This window comes from Plodia interpunctella, chromosome 6 (assembly GCF_027563975.2).
Source record: "Plodia interpunctella isolate USDA-ARS_2022_Savannah chromosome 6, ilPloInte3.2, whole genome shotgun sequence".
NCBI lineage: Eukaryota > Metazoa > Arthropoda > Insecta > Lepidoptera > Pyralidae > Plodia > Plodia interpunctella.
In genome coordinates this window covers 1,075,067-1,094,518 of record NC_071299.1, presented here as the reverse complement: position 1 = coordinate 1,094,518, position 19,452 = coordinate 1,075,067, and the positions used below count along the sequence as shown (strand labels likewise).

Sequence of the window (19,452 nt, the reverse complement as noted above, 5' to 3'; positions counted from 1 at the left end):
TTGTAGCGATATCGCAAAGATTTTGCAATATTTTCATTTGATGTTTGAATGTGAAATTAGAAGCAGTCTGCCTGCAGTAATGGACAAGTTTTATTATATTTTATATTTGTTAGACAAATTACAAAAACCCCGACGTTCAATAATCTTTCAAAAGTTCAAAAGTGCCATTCTTGATTCTAAGAATGTACGTACCTTTAGGTGTTTTGCTAGCATGCCCACCAGTATATGTGCGTCCTGCTCTACCCATACCAACTAGAACTGTAAGTTTTTAGCCTTTCTTTCTTTTCAAACGTAAGATAGGTGTAAGGATTTTTTAAGTCACTTAATGGTTACTATCGTGACTTAATCTACTTCCATCTGGCAGCAGCTACATTAGATATTAGTGAATTGAATAGTCCATTAGTGTGCAGATTTCCTCTTCACGATACATTCCTTCACCTACTTGTTCTAAATCACCATACCTACCTATGTAATATTCATTTATATACCTTTGAACGCAAATCAACCAACCAATTAACGCAAAATTAAACATCACTCTAAATCTTCGGAGGTAGTTGAAAAAAGGACGCTACAACCTACTGGACTAACTGGCTACTTTTGAACATATCTAAGAAGCACCGCATAAAAAAAAGACTGCCAAATAAGAAAATCGCATCCAAATCGGTTCACCCGTCGATGAGCTACGGTGCCAAGTACACTTACCTCTCTTTTCACGTTTTGGGTTTAAAAAAAGCATATAATATCAAGATTATACACACTACATAATAAATAACTTGGTAGTTCATGCCTTAGAATAAGATGTTGGATGGCAGTAACAGCAGTGCTGCAGGTGGCCGGTTGAAAAACTACAGCTGAATCTTCGATACATAAAGTTTCTTTTTAAGCGGCTTCCAGACTTCATATTCATGAATTTAAAGTTATTACAAAGTTCGGAAATAAATAGTTCTAGAATCACGATGAAAGGTGTAGGCTTCTTCTGATCTCGAGAGAGGATATAGTGAGTTTGAAGTGGTCGTGGTCACGATGATAAAATCGATACAATAAACCTTAGCAGCACTAAATACCACAGCAACCAGAGACCACACAACAATCTAGAGGAGTAATTAATTAATTGGGTCATTCAACGACTTGACACATCCAATTGGATAACTAATAGCCATGGTGTCAACAGTACTGCAAACCAGCTGGTCTCTATTACCTACATAGTAGTTACCAAATAATATGGCCACTATTAACCCCCTGACAATGATCATAAACGTTTTCTCATCACGATCTTTTAAGTAGATAATTTATTACAAACTAATTTTTGGACTATCATGATTCATGAGAAATATTTTTGTCAAGTAATTTAAGCAAAATTTAACCAAAACAAAAATAGATAGTGAACTTGCGCTGTATCGTAAAACGAATCTCCTACTTTTTTAATAGACAAATGCTCTTACCTCTATTGAGTAAATCCAAACAAATATAACAAATCGGAGTTTCAACCACCCTACATGTTATGCCTCTAAATCTCAAAAGACTTACAGAATCTTATTCCGTATCGTTAATAGCGACATAGGCACCACTTAAGCGTATATTTAGCGCGTACACAATTAAAACTGTCAGGCATAAAATTTAGAGCGAGAGTTTCCATGTTCTCTCGCAATTAGAATCTTCGTATATATTTAGACGTTTATGAGCTCCGTCCTGACAATGAGGTGGATGGAAATGTGGTGCTATTGAAGATTTCATTGTTTGTTATGAACGTAAAATAAATAACGCTTGTACCCACTCACAAAAGGATAGAAAAAACAATAATAAGTGATCGAACTTTTACCATGTATTTTGCTAGTATCCATAATGTTAGATAGTTCCAATAGTCCTGTCAAAAATAGAATATTTACCGTTATTCTGAAAATCATGAGAGGTGCGAAGCGTGAGTTTAAGGAAATCGAAAACCTTAATAATTTTAGTCACAGTGAGAGTTACAGTTACAGACAGTTACAGAGAAATCAAAAATTCCAGCGCTACTATAGTCTCATGAAGAATGAAGCAATGTATTTGTAACAACTAAATTTGTGCAATGACTGATTTTGTAAATATGATTTAATACAAATTAAGAAAAGGGCTAATATTTAGTCAAAGCATAATCATAACTCTTGTGACACATAAAATATAGACTAGGTACATTTACTGTCTGTATTTCAAAACAGAAAATTATTAGCTGGAGGCAAACAATCGTGACTTACACTGCACAACAGTACCGCGCCACTTTCCAGCGCGCAACATTTAATTGATCATAATTTAAATATTGATGGTACTATTTAGGTACTATAAAATCAAACTATTATGTCTCAGAAACTAGAAGAGTAAATTACAAAACATGTAAAAGAAGAGAGCGAGAAAATTAAAAAGTGTAAGCATTATAAACTTTTTTGGAAGTAAGTAAATATGATAAAATCATAAACAATAGATTATTAATTGGCACGAGCAAGCTTTTAGAAATTACATGTAATATTATACAGACAAAAATACTAGAGTAAGAGTATCATTAGAATAGTTATCGTTCGTCTTGACCTTGTCCCGTGGGTTGACGCATGTCAACCCACGGGACGATAAAGCAGAAGCTTTATCAACATGATATTGCATATATGTTCTCTCTTTGTTACTTGTTTACGAAGATACAACTATAAGCAGAACTAAATTAGAAGCTCTCCTATTGTAGTGGATTGGAAAATCTATCAAATTTTAATTGAATTAATTTATATTTGACTATTTGCACTTACACGTATAATTTTATTGAAAAACCGTGTCCATCGATTGCAAGAGTAGTGATAACTCTTCTCTTAATGTACAATAGACATAAGTCTATTGTAGTAGTAATAAATTCTATATTGTTCTCATATGTAAAATAAATTGGTACAATCAGAATAGAAGCAATTACCACCTCCAAGACATACGCAGCCATTAATATTGTTCATTCCATTACCAAGGCGATTAAATTCAATGGTCGCTGGAGGTAAATCTTCTGCATATTAAATAAACGTCGGCCGTTCTTCAGATTTATGGCGGGTTGTGTAACGTTTCGGATGAGGTTGTAATTCCGAAACGTAGAAATGTGTTAGAATATTTAAATGATATTTTTTTGTGTGATGAAGTTTCGAGGTATATATAAAGCAAGGGAGCTCTTTACGTAACATTGACAGCTAAACGATAAAACTGTAACGAGTATGGTAGAAAAAAAAACGTTTCTTACACTTATTTAAAAATAAATTACGAATTAGAAATTTGTAAGTATAACTATGGAAAAAAATGCCGCAGCGACAATCACATAAAACATTCTCCAAACCATTTAGAAATTTTTACACCTAATCGCTATGAAACATAACTGACACGCGAGGAAACACGCGTAATCTGGGTTAGTCTATATTCGTCTGCGGAAACCCTCGAATTATAACTTGCGATGAAACGTAGCTGCCACGCACCGGATATGGCGTTTTCTCGTCAATTTTAATATTGCCCATAACACGAACGCACTGATAGGTTTATTAGCAGTGATAGCTGCTCTTCATTTTGATATTTATATTTAAGTATCTTTATTTTTATTAATTCAGGAAGCAGTGACAATGAATTGAGAACTTGGGATTGTTGATGATTGATGACTGATGTTACAATCCGAATTTGTCTTATTACACACAAATGAAAGAAAAATCCTAATAATTTTGGCTATAGCCTAAACTTGTTACACAAATGATATCAAAGAACCCATGCCATATGAAAGAATTTAAATGACATGAAATTAGAATACTTACATGCCAATTCAAGCACGGCTGGCTGACTCTTAATGTTCCCTCTGCTACTCCAAGCGAAACACGTACACGTAAATCTATCACCGAAATAGTCCTCCAATTGATCCCTAGTAACATTATATTCTGCTTCAACAATCCTAACTCCACTTTGTGGGTCAACAAACTCGAACTGCGTACTGGCTTCCGACTTCATATCATTGCACTTAAAATACACTTGCAAAGCATTTGCAGCACGACATCTCAACGTGGTAGGTTTATTTCGAACAACAAATCCGTTTTGAGGCTCCAGCAAGAACATTGGGAGATCATCTGTAGAACTTTGCAGAAGATGATCTCCAGACAAAGACGGCAGTTCGTCTGTCTCATCTCTATTTTCGTGATCATCCTCTTTGTGTGGTTCGTGATCATAATCTTCTTCTAAATAATCTCTGTGGTGTGGCGGTGGGCGATTCTTCTCTGAATTGTAAGGATCTAGAGCTTCTACACCTGCTGGATGTGCGTATTCTGGACGCAGAGGTATAGGTGGTGTTGGAACAGCAGTACTATGTTCTTCCGTGGCATTAGATGCATCTGTAACAAATATAAATGTATTTTAATAAATTTAATTGTCTATTAACAACATACACCGGAATTTTTATAAATAAATGAACAATGAACAACATTAAGATAAATGGAGTTCACTAGTATTGTAGATTTAAATCCTAAATAGTCATCAAATTTAATGATTCTATTATACGATTTATTAAAACGCCCTTTTCTCGTCTGACTCATTACGACAACCGCAAATGTACTAAACAGCACGTTTTAACCTTATTTGATGGACATTGCAAGCAATAAAATATTTATAGATCAGTAAATCACTGCACATCAACTCAGCAGCTTAGTCATTCATTTAAAACGATATAAAATTTAATGGGGCTAATAGTTCTAATCTGAACATCAAGTTTCGAAGCGTAGAATACGTCACGTCATTACAAATAAATAGCAACTGTCATAATAACACACACCCTCTTCACGACATCGATTTCTCTCAAGCACCTGGTTTAACGCTTCACTCCTATTTACACGCGAAAGATAGATATTTGGGCATGCCGTTCACCCTACTTACAAACCAATTTATCTACAAGCGAAACATTACCTTAACTCAATACAACATTGCCTAGATTTGATTGTCTTCTAAATTTAAAGTTCCCTACAGAATTTTGCTCAGAAATTGCTATCAGTACACGTTTCACTTTCAACAGTGTTGACAGTAATAACTATACTGTTCTAAGACGTACGAAAATAACCGCAACACCGAAGCGTGGATAACTTAATTAGTTTCACTTCCGTTCAGCTTATTTCTATTTCCGTTTTCGTGGGCCCGTTATTTCCTTTCTGGATCTATTTTTCCTTAATAGGATTTGTTTCGAAAGATTTTCTCCCGACGCGGTGCTTAGCAACCGCGGTATTAAAATCATTAAAATTCCAATTTAGTTGGAGCGTCCTCAGGTGTTACTGACCTATATCTCGCAAACGGAGATACGTTCTATAATGACTTCAAGGGAAGCTGAATATTATATTAAGTTGGAGTTGGTATTTTCAATTCATTAAGATTTCATAACAAAATTATTTTATTTAATACTTTAAAACACTAAAGGTCCATCCTGAAATTAGTTCTTTGTATTTTTTTTCTTAATAATTTATCCAAGAACATGTTTTACTCTCGAAAATGAAAATATAAATTTGGATTGGAATATCAGTCCGCTGTAGACTTGTGTGTCATTTTATTATTTGCTTCAATAATTTTCTATACATTTAGAATGTCGCTGTTATTAGTTCTCATAAAAGGTAATTTTTATAAAAGGTTATTTATCGACTTTGAACATTTCGTTATGCCTTCAAATGTTACCACGAATTTATAGATGTTATAAACCATATGTAGATTGTATCGATATATCTCATCAGGTTTAAATCAATTCGATTAGAAAGTATTTTTAATGGCATCCAATGAACCATGGGAGTTGGTACATGTTTACACTCACAGGAAGCAAGGCATGACTTAATTACGAGCCGATCGATAATTCAAAATGTAACTTCTTGTCACATACTCATTTATTCTGATGAAGTCAATTACACATTCTGTCATGCGTCCGAGGCATAGCAGCCATTTCATTATACATAGTCTGTTTATCCCGTGTCTACCTCCGTCATACCTCCCAGCACCGTTGAATTGTGTAACCTTTCTCTGACAGTATTAATTGCTTTAGCACCAATTGGATTAATAACTGGTTTGCTACTTTCGTAATCATCTTTCTTTTCGATCGTTTCATTCGAATTTTAATTAATCTCGTATTCCATTGAGTTATTTCCGACTGTCGAATTGAGATGTGCTTTCGCGTCTGTGAGTGTCTCAAATCAACTTTCGTAATGTAGGTCGTCCTTTATATCGAGTCGAGTTCACGCTTCTTAAGTGTTATCTTGGCATTTGACGAAACTCTATTTAGATGTACTGTTATTACAAGAAGCATATCTAATACAGGTGAAGGCTCGTCACGAAATGCTTTTAAATTATATATTATATTATATGTGTCGCAGATTTTTTGTACTGCTATAATGATGAACTTAGGGTCAAGAAATATTCTAATATGTCGACATTCATTCACCACATCATAAATATTTACAATCCAAACTCTATGAAATAACAAACCATATTATCTTACTTTTAAAATACCACCGTCATCAAAAGAGACACGCGCCAAGGAAATCACGAAATGAATGTAAATGGAGAAATGCCTTATCGCCACGACACGAAGTGAAATATGTTTAGTCTGATGAATGTTCGGATTCTTGAGTCGACTACTAACGAGATCTAAAAACAAACTGAGAGCTCATCGAATTGGCGTCATCCCGTCGTTAACAGTTTGGAGCAGACCGCCTCCTGTCATTTTGTCCGGCATCCAAATAATTAAGGCTTGGATCGATGCTGTCTGAGATAGAGAAGGACTTTATTGATGAGCTATGCTTAATCAACGTCCGTAATGAATTGTCAGATGCTTCAATCGAGGACATTGCTCTGTTTTCATTCAATTATTCTTAAAGTAGTTTGACAATTTTGTAATAGTTACGAGACTATGCTTGAGTAATAGCATCAATTAAAAATTAAAGCAGCTCACACATTTTATCTCTAAAACATAACACATGCTCCCAATAACGCCTGAGTGGCTCTCGAGCCACAAATAAAACTTACCAATCTACTAATGCAGCGATATCGTACATTAAACTGTTCTGTTTTTTGAGTGTGAGATAAACTTTAAGGGGTTTATATAAATAAAACATTGAAGAGCAGAATACGTGATTTCAGATAAATGTGTTCGGAGATGTAATAAAACATTTCAAGCATAGTGCATTCGCATCCGTTCAGCCGAAGACGTTCAGTCTTGATGCAGTTTACTCGTAAATGCACTTAACGCTAAGGGAGACATAAAAAGATGCACTCGATCTAGTTAATGGAGACGTAGGCGGAGGGTTTCGCTTGAAACGTTACCGAAAGTAAATCAAAAGTTGGCCATATGTGAGCCATGGCAGAGACATGTGACATTAAGTACCAATTTTAGTGTCGTTTTCTAAAACGACGTTCATGTTTCATAAATGCAGTAAGATATTAAAGTAAACGAAGGTTACGATAAATGTCTATACGCATGCTATATCACACGTAACCATAAAACATGAGTGATTTAAATTCATGTCGTTTATATAAAATAATTCAAAATAGGAAACATCTTTTTCATTTCAAAAGCAGAGTCCGGCGTTGTGCACAAGAAGTAGCATATTCGAATCGTATTCTTACCTCATCATAAAATATTGTAATAGAAAAACTGGCCGGTCGGTTGGATTTATATAATGCATTAGCAAGGTGCAAAAAGCCCAGATCTAAAATTAACACACGGCTTTGAGACAAACCGACAAATTCTCACCCCTGTCGCGAGATTGTCACAAAACCACACCCACAAAAACTGCTTGAATAGCCACCTTTTACTAGAAACGTAACACGATACATACAAAGAGTCGTCGAGTGTCAGTCAAGAGGTTCCCAAACAAGATAATCCCTTTGTTAGTCGAGTTATAATGGCGTCTCCGGGGAGTCCTTCGCTATTATTTTCTGTTTCATTCACTGACGCAGCTGAAGGTGTGCTCGAGTGGTCGTTTCCTATTTCATCGCTAATGGAACTTCAATTTTTGCATTGATGATATTATCGTCTTTTAGTTCTATCTTTGTTGTCATAGTATAATAACTAGGTACTTACTAAAACTTGCACAAAGTTCAAACGCCTATAAAACCTGTTGGGTGTTAAAGAAAAAATGTATTGGCGTCGGCTTCTTTGAATTCTCTTTAAGAACCAAGTACTAATCTATTCTAGTTTAGTAACTACTTAAGAAGATATCACATAAACTCACGAGTTGTTGTATGTTCGTTGATAAAATAGACTGAAAGGAAACTGGCTTTCATATAAAAATGAATTTGTGTACTTATATACGCTTGCGTAATAGGACCAGATATTGAGGAGCATTTTAATGGGATTGTCGTGTTCGGAAGTAGCACTCAGATCGTGACGGGCGCTATTTTTTGCTTCATCGACTCGCGTTCTTGTATCGCCCTTTTTATCACTTATTTTTTTTAATTTTGTGCCTTCGCCACGATGGCTTCACGAGTCTCTCCAGCCAGTGACAGTTATCTTTTTTGCTGCCTACCTTCAGTTATCTGATTTAAGATTAGGTGCAAACTCTAGTGTCTCGTTTTTATCACCCTCTTAGATTTTTTCGAGCATGGATAATGTTGGAACTTTTCTTTGTACAAAAATTTCTTCTACAATAAATTTGTTCTTAGGAGCGTACGTAATTACCCATAGCAGTTTTGGAGAGAAATTCATTTTATGCTCCTCTTATTACCTAGGAAGGAGCGCCACTTACAAGAAAAATACTTTGAACATGTTTCTCACTCGTGCTTCGGGGAATTTTGAATTTTAAGATGAATCTCTTACAAGGTGTTTAACTTGAAATTTTACGCTACTCTGGCTGTTTGAGTAAGTCTTAATTTAAAAATTCTTTATACCAAATATATCTTGATTCTCGTAAATATATTTAATCGTAACATGACGAAATAAGTGTATGTACTAATAGTAAATAATATAACAATAAGTATATACTAGTAAATACATTGCCTAAATTTTTCGTTTTACATGTAAATAGTAGGTCTTCAAATTGTTGAATCAACGAAATAACATAAAAATATTATTGTACTTTCCATGAATTCCAAAATTATGATCCAACCATGGAATTTCTATAAACTTTTAAAGACCAGTCCAAACATAACCACTTCATTCCAAAGGCGAATAGAAATCGTTATGACCCGAAAAACTCTCAACAATTCTAACAGGCTAATACCGTCTTAATAGCTATTAGGGCGAAGAGCTAATAAACTCACCGTGCTTGCCGTCCGCGGCCGCGACCACCAGGAAGAGGAGAAGTATCCCCCCCCACGCCATCTTACTGTGCACGCATCACCTAAAACAATAACGTTGTTTAAGCAAAGGTTTGATTCTTCTGAGTCTGTATTACGCTCTAGTGAAACGTGTTTATATGTTAGAAACATTAAAAAAAGAAAAGAAAGACGGGGGCTTTCAATATTCATTTCGCTACAGCTATTGATCGGCTGAACCGATTTTCATGAAACTTGGCTAAGAACACTCGGGATAAAATTACCTATGACAAAAAAAAACTAAAATCAGTTAATCCGTTTGGGAGCTACGATGCCACAGACAGATACACAGACACGTTAAACTTTTTTGCATCCCTTTTTTGCATCGGGGGTTAAAATAGGCTTTAAACTGTAGAAGAAAAATACTAATTATCGAAAAGGATTTCTGTATGTTTCAATATTAGTGTTATTCTTCCAGCCAATAAAAGTTTGAATTGGGAACAGAACAGCCCTTGTTTATTATTTCAGGTTACATTCTGCCCGTGTACGAAATTTCATAACAATCTCCTGTAGATTTTGGGTGAAAGAAGAGTTTGTTACTCTTCTTCAACAACACACAAACATCCTTACAATTTTTCGGATTTATAAAAATAGTAGGATTTTACATGATGAACAGAGGAGCTAACAGTGTAGAGCCAAAAGAAACATCCAATGAAAGTTGGCCAATATTTGAACTGTATGGAGGGCATTGCTTAGCTGGACAATGGTTCCTAGTGGGTGATTGCTTTTTGTTTTAGAGTACACACATCGTATTTAGAGCACTCTGGCACTTGCATGTTCGTGTGATTGTATTAGCTTTTTCTATGTCCAGTTTCTTTGTCTTGTCAAATATTGAATAGTTCACTATTTAAGATTTCCTTATGTTGGAACTATTTTATAGATACTTCTATCTTTGTTGTATTCTTACTTTACTTTATCTGTATCTTAGAACTGTTACCAAGATATGTTTAAAATATCTATGTGAAACTAATTTTTTTGAATAAATTTCTAAAGAGCTAAATGTAGTTTTTGTGATTACGTTAGAATATTGTCATTGACAAAATTTATATGATAAATAAACATAGCATTAAGGAACTATAATTTTCAGAAAATGTTCGTTGCACCAGGCAGTTTTGACATTAACCCGCCGCCGACGTTTAGACTAAATGGCGTGGCGTACTGTACGTTTTTTCCAGGTGAAAGTAAACGTCGATGTTCACTGATGCAACCCACTCTAAGTTCATCAATTATTATGTTAATTAAATACAAACTCTTTACATTGAATTAATGAAATGAAAATTGAAATAGATAATATTTTGTTCAAGTCTAGACCGGAATGAGAACAAAACGGCAAAGTTTCTTGGCAATGATACAAAAAGTTTGGGATGACCGTCTGGTCGTATTGCGGTTGTTGCGTGGTTCAACATTAAAATTTAAAATATTTTAATTATGTTAGTAAAATATAATGTAGTCAAAGTTACTTCTATGTTGGCGTTAAATCCTAATACATAATATACTTGTACATATAAAATTAAGTCCTTTGTCGAGTCTGGCTATTCGCAATAAACTCAAAAACTACTACTCGGATTGTCATGCGATTTTCAGTAATAGATAGTGTGATATGTGAGGAAGGTTTAGGAGTATAATTTATTATGTATTTAACCAAGCAAAGCCGGGACAGGAAAATGATATTATCAAAATCTAAAATATTTCAAGTTATTTTAGGTTTCTGAATGAGTAAATCAACTGTACAATAATATTATAAAACACACAGGCGAAGCCGCGAGCAAAACTAGTATTAGATAATGCGTGCATGTATACGATGTACCTATTTTATACAAACCACACATAATGGTTGACTGCACAAAATCATATAGACAATTATAATATTAAAGTAAAAAAGCAAGTCAAGTAAAAACCTACCATTATGGTTACCCGACATTTGGTGTCTCTAGCGTATCTAATCGATCCCTTACAAAGCATTTGGGAAAAAATAAACGGGCTTATTATTATAAGAACTTGTGGCTTACAAGCCGCTTTCAAAATATAATACCGTTAAATCTTAGGTTACGTCCTGTATCGAATTTTATTTGAAACTCACGTCTGTAGGTATAAGATAGTTTTTGTTTTTGTAATTTATACAGCGCACTGTGATTCCAATATAGCGATTGTCTTTTGATTCAAATAGGCAGTAAAGCGCGTCAGTTACGCTGCGTCGTGTTGACAACCGTCGACGGATCAACAAGGATGAAATGAGAAATTTTATGAAGTTTCGACGTACGCCGACTCATGTCAAACCCTATAGACAACGGAGCACAACTAAGCAATGGGAATGCGCCCTTATGGTTTGTTAACATTTTTGTAAATTACATAAACGCAAATATAACCGGGACTTCGCTCCCGTATGAATTTCGAGATAGAAAGTAGCCTATGTGTTATTCCAGGTTATATTCCACTCGTATATCAAATTTCATAACAATCGACATATAACTTAAAATTTGTTTTTATTACTAAATATTTAGTCGACTCATCCCATGCAAGGCACGTATAATTCGACTCATTAAATGAAATAATTAGCGCAGATTACATGAAAGCAATATGTTACAAATAAATAAAATTTGTATATAAAATTTAATATCCTTTACTTTACTTTAGCAATTAATCTACCAGCGATACCGAGTGAGATAGCACGCGTCAAACAGAGATTAACAAGATTAGTGTTAATGGGAACACATTAACATGATTCATTACATTCTTTGCGTATCCTGTGAGAGTATTTTATATTCTACTAGTCCTACAACTAGTATTATAAATGCGAAAGTTTGCGAGAATGTATGTGTGTTTGTTAATCTTTCACGCAAAATCTACTGGACGGATTATCATGAAATTTGGTACACGGGTAGAATATAATCTGGAATAGCACATAGGATACTTTTCATCCCCGAATTCCCACAGAAGGGAAGCCCCGGGGCGTAGCTAGTTCTTTATATTTATCGAGTCAGTAAATTAGTTTTTAGAAGTCATATTAATACTATCGGTCTCCTACCGACGTTAACCCCCCTTGGAAATGCTATTGTTGTCTGTCAGACGCCAAGGCCATGTGTCTTTTAGTCGCCTAGTATGACATCCATGGGAGAATATATGGTGGTCCTACTACACGCCACGTTAGCCAGTCTTTGTGCAACTCTTTCGGTTTATCTGACGACCTCGGTGGCGCAGTGATAAAGTGCTTGCTTCTGAACCGAGGGGTCTCAGGTTCGAACCCCGGTCAGGTCATAAGGGAAAATGATCTTTTTCTTGATGGCCTGGGTCTTGGTCTCTCTTTATATATGTATTTGTGATAAAATATAGTATCGTTGAGTTAATATCCCATAACACAAGTCTCGAAATTATTTTGGGGCTAGCTCAATCTGTGTGATTTGTCCTAATATATTTATTATTTATTATATAATCTACATCTAAACTTCAAAATTTTATTGTAATACCTAAAACTGCATTTGTTCAACAAATGTAAGAAATTTATTCATTCCATAAACAGTCTTAACGTTCAATTGTGTTCAGAATTTCCAAAATTATTTCCACAAAGTGTCGAGTTTATCGACGTTGTGTATTCGATTTAAGTCGTCAAGCTAATGAAAAGTTAAACAAATCGAATCCGGTTTAAGATTCGATTTGGAAATTAGAATCTGATTAACCATTTAATTATTCCATTGGACTGTTTGCTGAAATTAGAGCAACGGGGAAACTTTTAATACCGTTTGTTTAGGAGTTTGAGGAAAATATCTGTGAAGGTGTTTCGGTTTCTTAATTAAATTTGGACTTGTTTTTTCAAGTGAGTTTTCTTTTATTCGAAGAGTTCTCGCAAGAATTTTTCCAGAACAGGTTTAAATATATGTATTGTACACCTACTTGTAAAAAAAATACTAACTATAGTTATGTTGGCAATCACTTGCATATCAGTGTAGTGCGTTATTTAGCAATAACACACTACACTGGTGTCAGATTTCGCTCAAGTCGCCTAAAGGCATGTGACATGACTTTTATGTTTAATTACCGCCACCTAATGGCAGGTAGTCGCATACACACTAGCGAACTAAATTTTCCACCAGTGTGCAGGTTTCCCCACGATGTTTTCCTTCACAGGAAGCAAGAGGTGGTCTATGAAAACTACTGAGTCAGATTGGTATAAAAACTCATATGGCACGAGCAGGATACGAACCTGAGACCTTCCGATCCACAGGCGTGCGTCTTAATCATTACACCGCCACCGCTTCAAGTTAGTTCAAATTCAGTTGTTATCTCGCTATCTCATTTACTCATAAGTTTGTTGTTGCTTGACAAACATCACGTTTTCTGTATCAATTCCACAATTTACACACTCTCGTAAGTATGGCCAGCCACGTAGAGAAATAAAATTCAATTAACTGCAGCTGACCTCAAAGGGCTCGATATTTCCATGGGAAATCAATACCAGTACAGTCGCGAACAAAAGTTGTTAAACAAAAGTTTTCAACAACTTTTCGTCGACAATTTTATTTTTCTGTACTTTTTTCCTGGATGGAACAAAAAATGGTTCCATTTTGCAACAATTTTTCCTATTAACATTAGTTTTACGAAGCTCATGTCGTTGTTGTCAAAATAGTCGAAGAGCTAATGATAAAAATTAGAGTAAATTAGTTATTACAATTTAATTTACAGTAGTCATATTAGAGCTACTTAAATTTTAAGATATTACAACCTGTATACTTTCATTATTACGTTACTCAAAGAGTGAATATTATGTTTAATCACAAAATATACGTAAATCTCGTAAATGTTGCACATGGTGCGTAACTGGACGATACAAATACTTTAATTACATTTTAATATGATAAAATTTTATTGCACAAACATTTTACTTCTGTTAATATCATAGAGATGGAAATTGTACGAGTATAACAAATTGTACATTTACTTACTAACATTTGAGATTTTATCTCAGCGGACTGTACTACGATTCCAAATGATACACAATCGAAGGTTACAAATTAAAAGGAAGGTCAGGCATGTCATGAATATCCGATACCTTTTGAATTTCTTATAATACGACTAATTACGATAATCCGCTGTGTCATCACTTTTTATTTGAACATGGCTATGATGAAAGGTACAAAAGTTTTTTTGTGGTTGTTATATAGTTTGTTGGTTTTGTCAGCTCTCAATGTTATTGATTGATAGTGTTTGTTTTTTATTAGCAAGTTGAGCGATTTAAAAAAAGAATGTTTTATATTTAAATCTGTCATTTCTATTTTCTGTTTTTTAAACATAATTCAAAATTGTAATTCAGAATATGATTATTTATCAAAATTTATTATAATTAGTTACAAATGATATTAAATATCTAATATTAAAATAATTATTTGATACTATAAAACTATATCATAAAAAGATGTGCAAGTAATTTGCATTTAATGAAAATAACATTTACGTACGTAACTGTCCTGGTACAGTACACAGCATTTAAAGATTGTCTGTTCAAATCTCTATGCAGCTATAAAATAGAAGCGAATTTGCGAAGAATTTGGTTATATTCGTGTGTGACTGTACTAAAACCACATTAAAACCTGTAAAGTCACTTGATACTATATAAAGTTAAAATGATTTCCATAACCACAAAACAATAAATTTTAACAGCTAACAACCACTTAGCTAGTACTTTAATTGGAACTATCTGTTAAATAGGATAGTTAAATTGGAACCACGGTAATAACCGTTTCACTAAACCAGAAACCCTATGGGAAATATCACTTATATCTCGGATAAAAATAATAAATCACTTTTTGTATTTGTTTTAATTGGCTATTTTCTAAATAGTTTTCATACTTTTTTCTTTTAAGTCAGAAACAAAATATATATGGTGCTTGTATGACAGTAATTATGACGTCGCAAATTTGTAATTAATAAGTTTACCTGATTATAAGTTTATCATAGATCAACATTTATTTTTATTGATGAAAATCAAAATCGCGTAATTAATAAAACTGATGAATTAAATTGAAGTGATATTTAATATTATCTATTATATATTTAATTATTTAAAAATCTGTACTTAATGCATTTTATTTTTTACCTCAGTTTTTTTTTAATCAGTTAAATTTCTTGCTGATTCTATCTATTGTATTATGTAATGACAACATTACGAAGGTATTTAGGCGCACTAAATATAAAATTTAAAAGCCTCAGGACTAAAATTTTAATATGAAACGCCAAACATTTTCTACAAAAATAAAAATTCCGACGAGTCTTCGGTCCTAATAGCCAAACACAGCTATAACGTTATCGAATAAAATAAATTGAATAAAAATGTAAATCAAGTACCATACGCATTTACGTTAACAGCTGGAATGTTAAAACATGTGGTTTCCAACACTTAACTCTGCAACTAAAGGGTAGTTATTTTTTATGATAAAAGCGTAATAATCTTCAGAATACGATGTTATTGCGTATTCTTAAACCAGACACTTTCTTGAGGATGCCATAAAATGGAACGGGTCGTTTTGGGCTAAAAAGTTTTAAAACTCTTATTGATTTTGTGAGTTTTCCAAAATTTTTATCAATTATACAATTATTTATGGTAAACATGTTTGGCTTTGTAAATGATGAAATACCTACCTAAGTATAAGTATAAGCTCCTGTTCCTAGTTCAGACATCGCTCACAATTTAACTACAATTATTGTTTGTGTTTACAGTTTTAGTTCTACTATTATTACGGATTTTGTGAAAGAAAAACAAAATTTAATTTGACATGTTGAAGTCCTGTACATTTTTATGTATATATTTATATATCATAATTACATTTACGTTCAAAATGTGTTCACCTGTAATAATAAAAGGGTTGTAGAAGGAATGGCGTGATAAACAGATAACTAACAAATGCGTTGAACCTAATTCTGTAGTTTGTCAACATTAACTCAATTTGATTCAGGTGTAAAAATTACCTGAGCTATAATGTCAAACGGAACAAAATAAAATACGTACTTAAATTAACCGAAACAACAATTTAAATGCCATCAAATAACAAATCGTCTACATAAATTTCTATTACGGAGTCACGAAAAAAATGCTATTTGAACTTCAAATCTGTCATCTTGGTTCACCTAATCTCCAAAACTATCTGCTACACGTGACGAAGCATTATAATGGTGAATGTCATTAGCCTATTTTTCTTCAGAGCGGTTGCTTTTTATCAGATAGCATCTTCTCCCATCATTGCTACCGCGCTTCCTAGAGATTCTGACAAAGATGTGTGTCAATTGTCATGAAGCCATTGTGTGTTTATTTTCTTTTGCGTTTTTGTTGTGTTCACATGCTTGCTGTGGTAAAAGTTAGGGAAGTTTTATATTGTCTATGAGAAGTATATTGGAGCAAAAGTTTTTTTCAGATTCAGTTCATGATTCATATCTTTCCCCAGACTACTAATTTATTAATTTGGCTCACATGGGCTACCGTTCATAAAATCAGCAATTTACTTTTTCATTTTGATGTGGAATAATATTTTACGCCACAATTGGCAAAATACATATGCAGAAAAATAGTTTTGAAAAATGAATCTTATTGCTTGTAGAATTTATTAGATTTTTTAATATTAAGTTTAAGTAGTAACAACTTCATAATTTAAAGTTAATTTGAGATTCTTCTTAATACCGAAATACAACCCTATTATAATCAAATCATCGAACTACATTTCACGCCGAAGAAGTTGTTAGTTCGTATCTTGGAATGTTGAACTCATAACCAAATTAAGTACTAGGTAATAAATTTTTATGACATCGAACCTCCAAATGGTTCGTGGCTAAGTTTTATTAGAGATTTAGAACAGGTAACGTTAAAACCTCTTAAATGTTTGGTCCCGCTTAGTCATCATATGTTTTTTACTTCTTTTGTCGAAGAACGATTATGTCGGTATATTGTATCATTCAGAACTACATCTAGGTTTGATTATCCTGGAAGAATATAACTTGGCTTCTTTTATCGCAAAAAAGTAATGTAAGTGTATCGTTATTAATCTCTTGTTTATCATCATTCCTCTTAAATCTCGAATTAGCTGCAACATTTTTTTAATAACACGATAATTTTACGAATTTGACCAATTCCGAGGGATATCATAAAACAAAAAAGTTTGAATTAGGAGCAGCACAATCCGCCACAGGAAATATTACCAGAATTATATACTTTATTACAAAGTTACAAAAGCTTCCAATAAGCACAATAATCCAACTTACACCGAGAGAACGCAATCCACAAACATAAAGCTCACTGAAATTTTGTAACAAATCAAACTGTCACATCCATAAATGTTAATCACAACAAGCTATTAAAGAGGTGTAGTCACATCGCACGGATACCAAATTGAAAGTTTCACTTCATGTATGTAAACGAACGAAAACTGTTTTCACACTCGCGAAGTAGTGACCGCTAGCGTCCGACGTCCGCCAGCGGCGCGATTCGACTGCCGTAGTTGAACTAAACAGTGGGGAACAGGGAACAAAGGGGAAGGTGCGGGCGCAGGGGGATCCTCACCAACCGAGGAGATAACTTTTGATCTTTTTGGATCCGTAGAAGATTTTAATGATGCAGTCACATCTGGAGATCGAACAGAAAAAGTGCGCGTCACAGATCTAAGTGTTAATGCATGTCAAGCTTAGAAACGACGTGTTAGAAAAAGCTAAGTAAAGGTTGCGGGTGACATTTATAAAAATAGAACGATAAAGTTGGAAAAAGATAAACCATTCGGCTGATTGGTAATAAAACTTGCCGCAATATGACCAGGGAAGCATTTTAAAAGATTCTTAGATTAGAATCCCGCGAGTTGGAATTGGATGAAATATAAGCTTTCCACGAGCGGGATATTGCGTTTTATATTCTTCCGTATTATTTTCACATCATCCGAGAAATCTTGGGACAGACAATATTGCGCAAGGCGGTTTTTGTCGTAGCCCCGCACATGTCAGGGGGTTCACAAAGGGCCGTGGACCAAAGCAGGTACAAAAGATCCCAACCCCGCTTCAAGTTACAACGGACTTCTCATAGATTAATGACGGGAACATTGTGGAGTTAAGAACCCAAAAATTTACAACTGCATTGTGTTTTGTGTCTAACAAAAGAGCACAAAAGATAGGATCGGCTTCTGTTATTACCTTATCGTTTATCGGGGCTCTGTGATTTCTCTCACTCTCAACCAATACGAGAGCTATTATCAATGGAGGATTTCTTAAACGCAAACCCTCGGTACAGATGTTTGGGAGGCGTACCGTTAACTAAGCATACAAATAATCATATTGTAGTTTTCGAGTAGGAAGCGAAATAATGGAAATTCTATCTCAATAGCTTGCTCTTGTTACTATGTATTTAGATCTAATCATATTTGAAATCTCTCCGTGGTAATGGAATCGATAATCTCCGATTATTATCATTTTAGAATGTCATCAATCAAGCAGAAGTTTATTCGAAGACATGGGAAATTTTCCTTGCTTTTTTACCGTACTTATTTAGAAAAATTAAACATGTTATAGTATCAATTTCCTTATAATTCAAAAATGTAATTTGATTTTATAGCAGTCTGCATTTATAGTCCACATTCACACTTCTCTTCTGATATTTTTCACATCCTTTTGAAGCCGTGAATCATATCACACATCACAAATAAAAACAGAGCTTTAAAAATAAAACTTAAAACAGAACAACTATTTATTATTACACTCAGTGCAAACAACAAGTGTATCGGGCGGCAATGATTAACAACTCGAGGCAAAAACAAGACAAGAAGGATGTAGTATAATAAAAACAGAGCACGATAAATCATCTTAAACAGTGCGACACTGAAATAAGACCGCGTTCACACGAGGAGAGGTAATGAGCGATAGTCTATTGTTACCGAAACTTGATGATTATTTATTTAAAAAAATGGACTTTTTTGGAACGTATGATTTGTTTGTTGCGTAAACCTTTTTACATTAGTGTCAAAACTGTAATGTTAGCTTTTACAATACTCTACCTTCTTAGTTTTTTAGTATAAAGCTCCTCAAAATAATTAATGTGCTAGATGTTCTCTTTCCCATCTTAGCGTTTTCTCAGTGCCTTTCTCATTTGTTTAGCGTCGAAATCCAGGCGCCGCTTTTTACTTT

The 19,452-nt window shown here is 34.0% G+C and overlaps 1 protein-coding gene across 3 annotated transcripts in view; it reads right to left on the bottom strand.

The window, feature by feature from the left end:
* Positions 1-17,779, bottom strand: part of LOC128670661 (netrin receptor UNC5C-like) — a 58,456-nt gene extending 40,677 nt beyond the window's left edge. For 2 of the 3 annotated variants that reach the window (XM_053746500.2, XM_053746501.2), the window contains exons 1-3: positions 17,551-17,690; positions 9,256-9,335; positions 3,795-4,361 (exon numbers count right to left, since the gene is read on the bottom strand). In XM_053746500.2, the coding sequence (XP_053602475.1) occupies positions 3,795-4,361; positions 9,256-9,316 (628 nt within the window). In that variant the 5' untranslated portion in view covers positions 9,317-9,335; positions 17,551-17,690. Of the gene's footprint in view, positions 1-3,794; positions 4,362-9,255; positions 9,336-17,550 lie in introns of all 3 variants that reach the window. The other variant, XM_053746502.2, reaches the window with a different exon arrangement.
* Between the last annotated feature and the right edge of the window lie 1,673 nt (positions 17,780-19,452).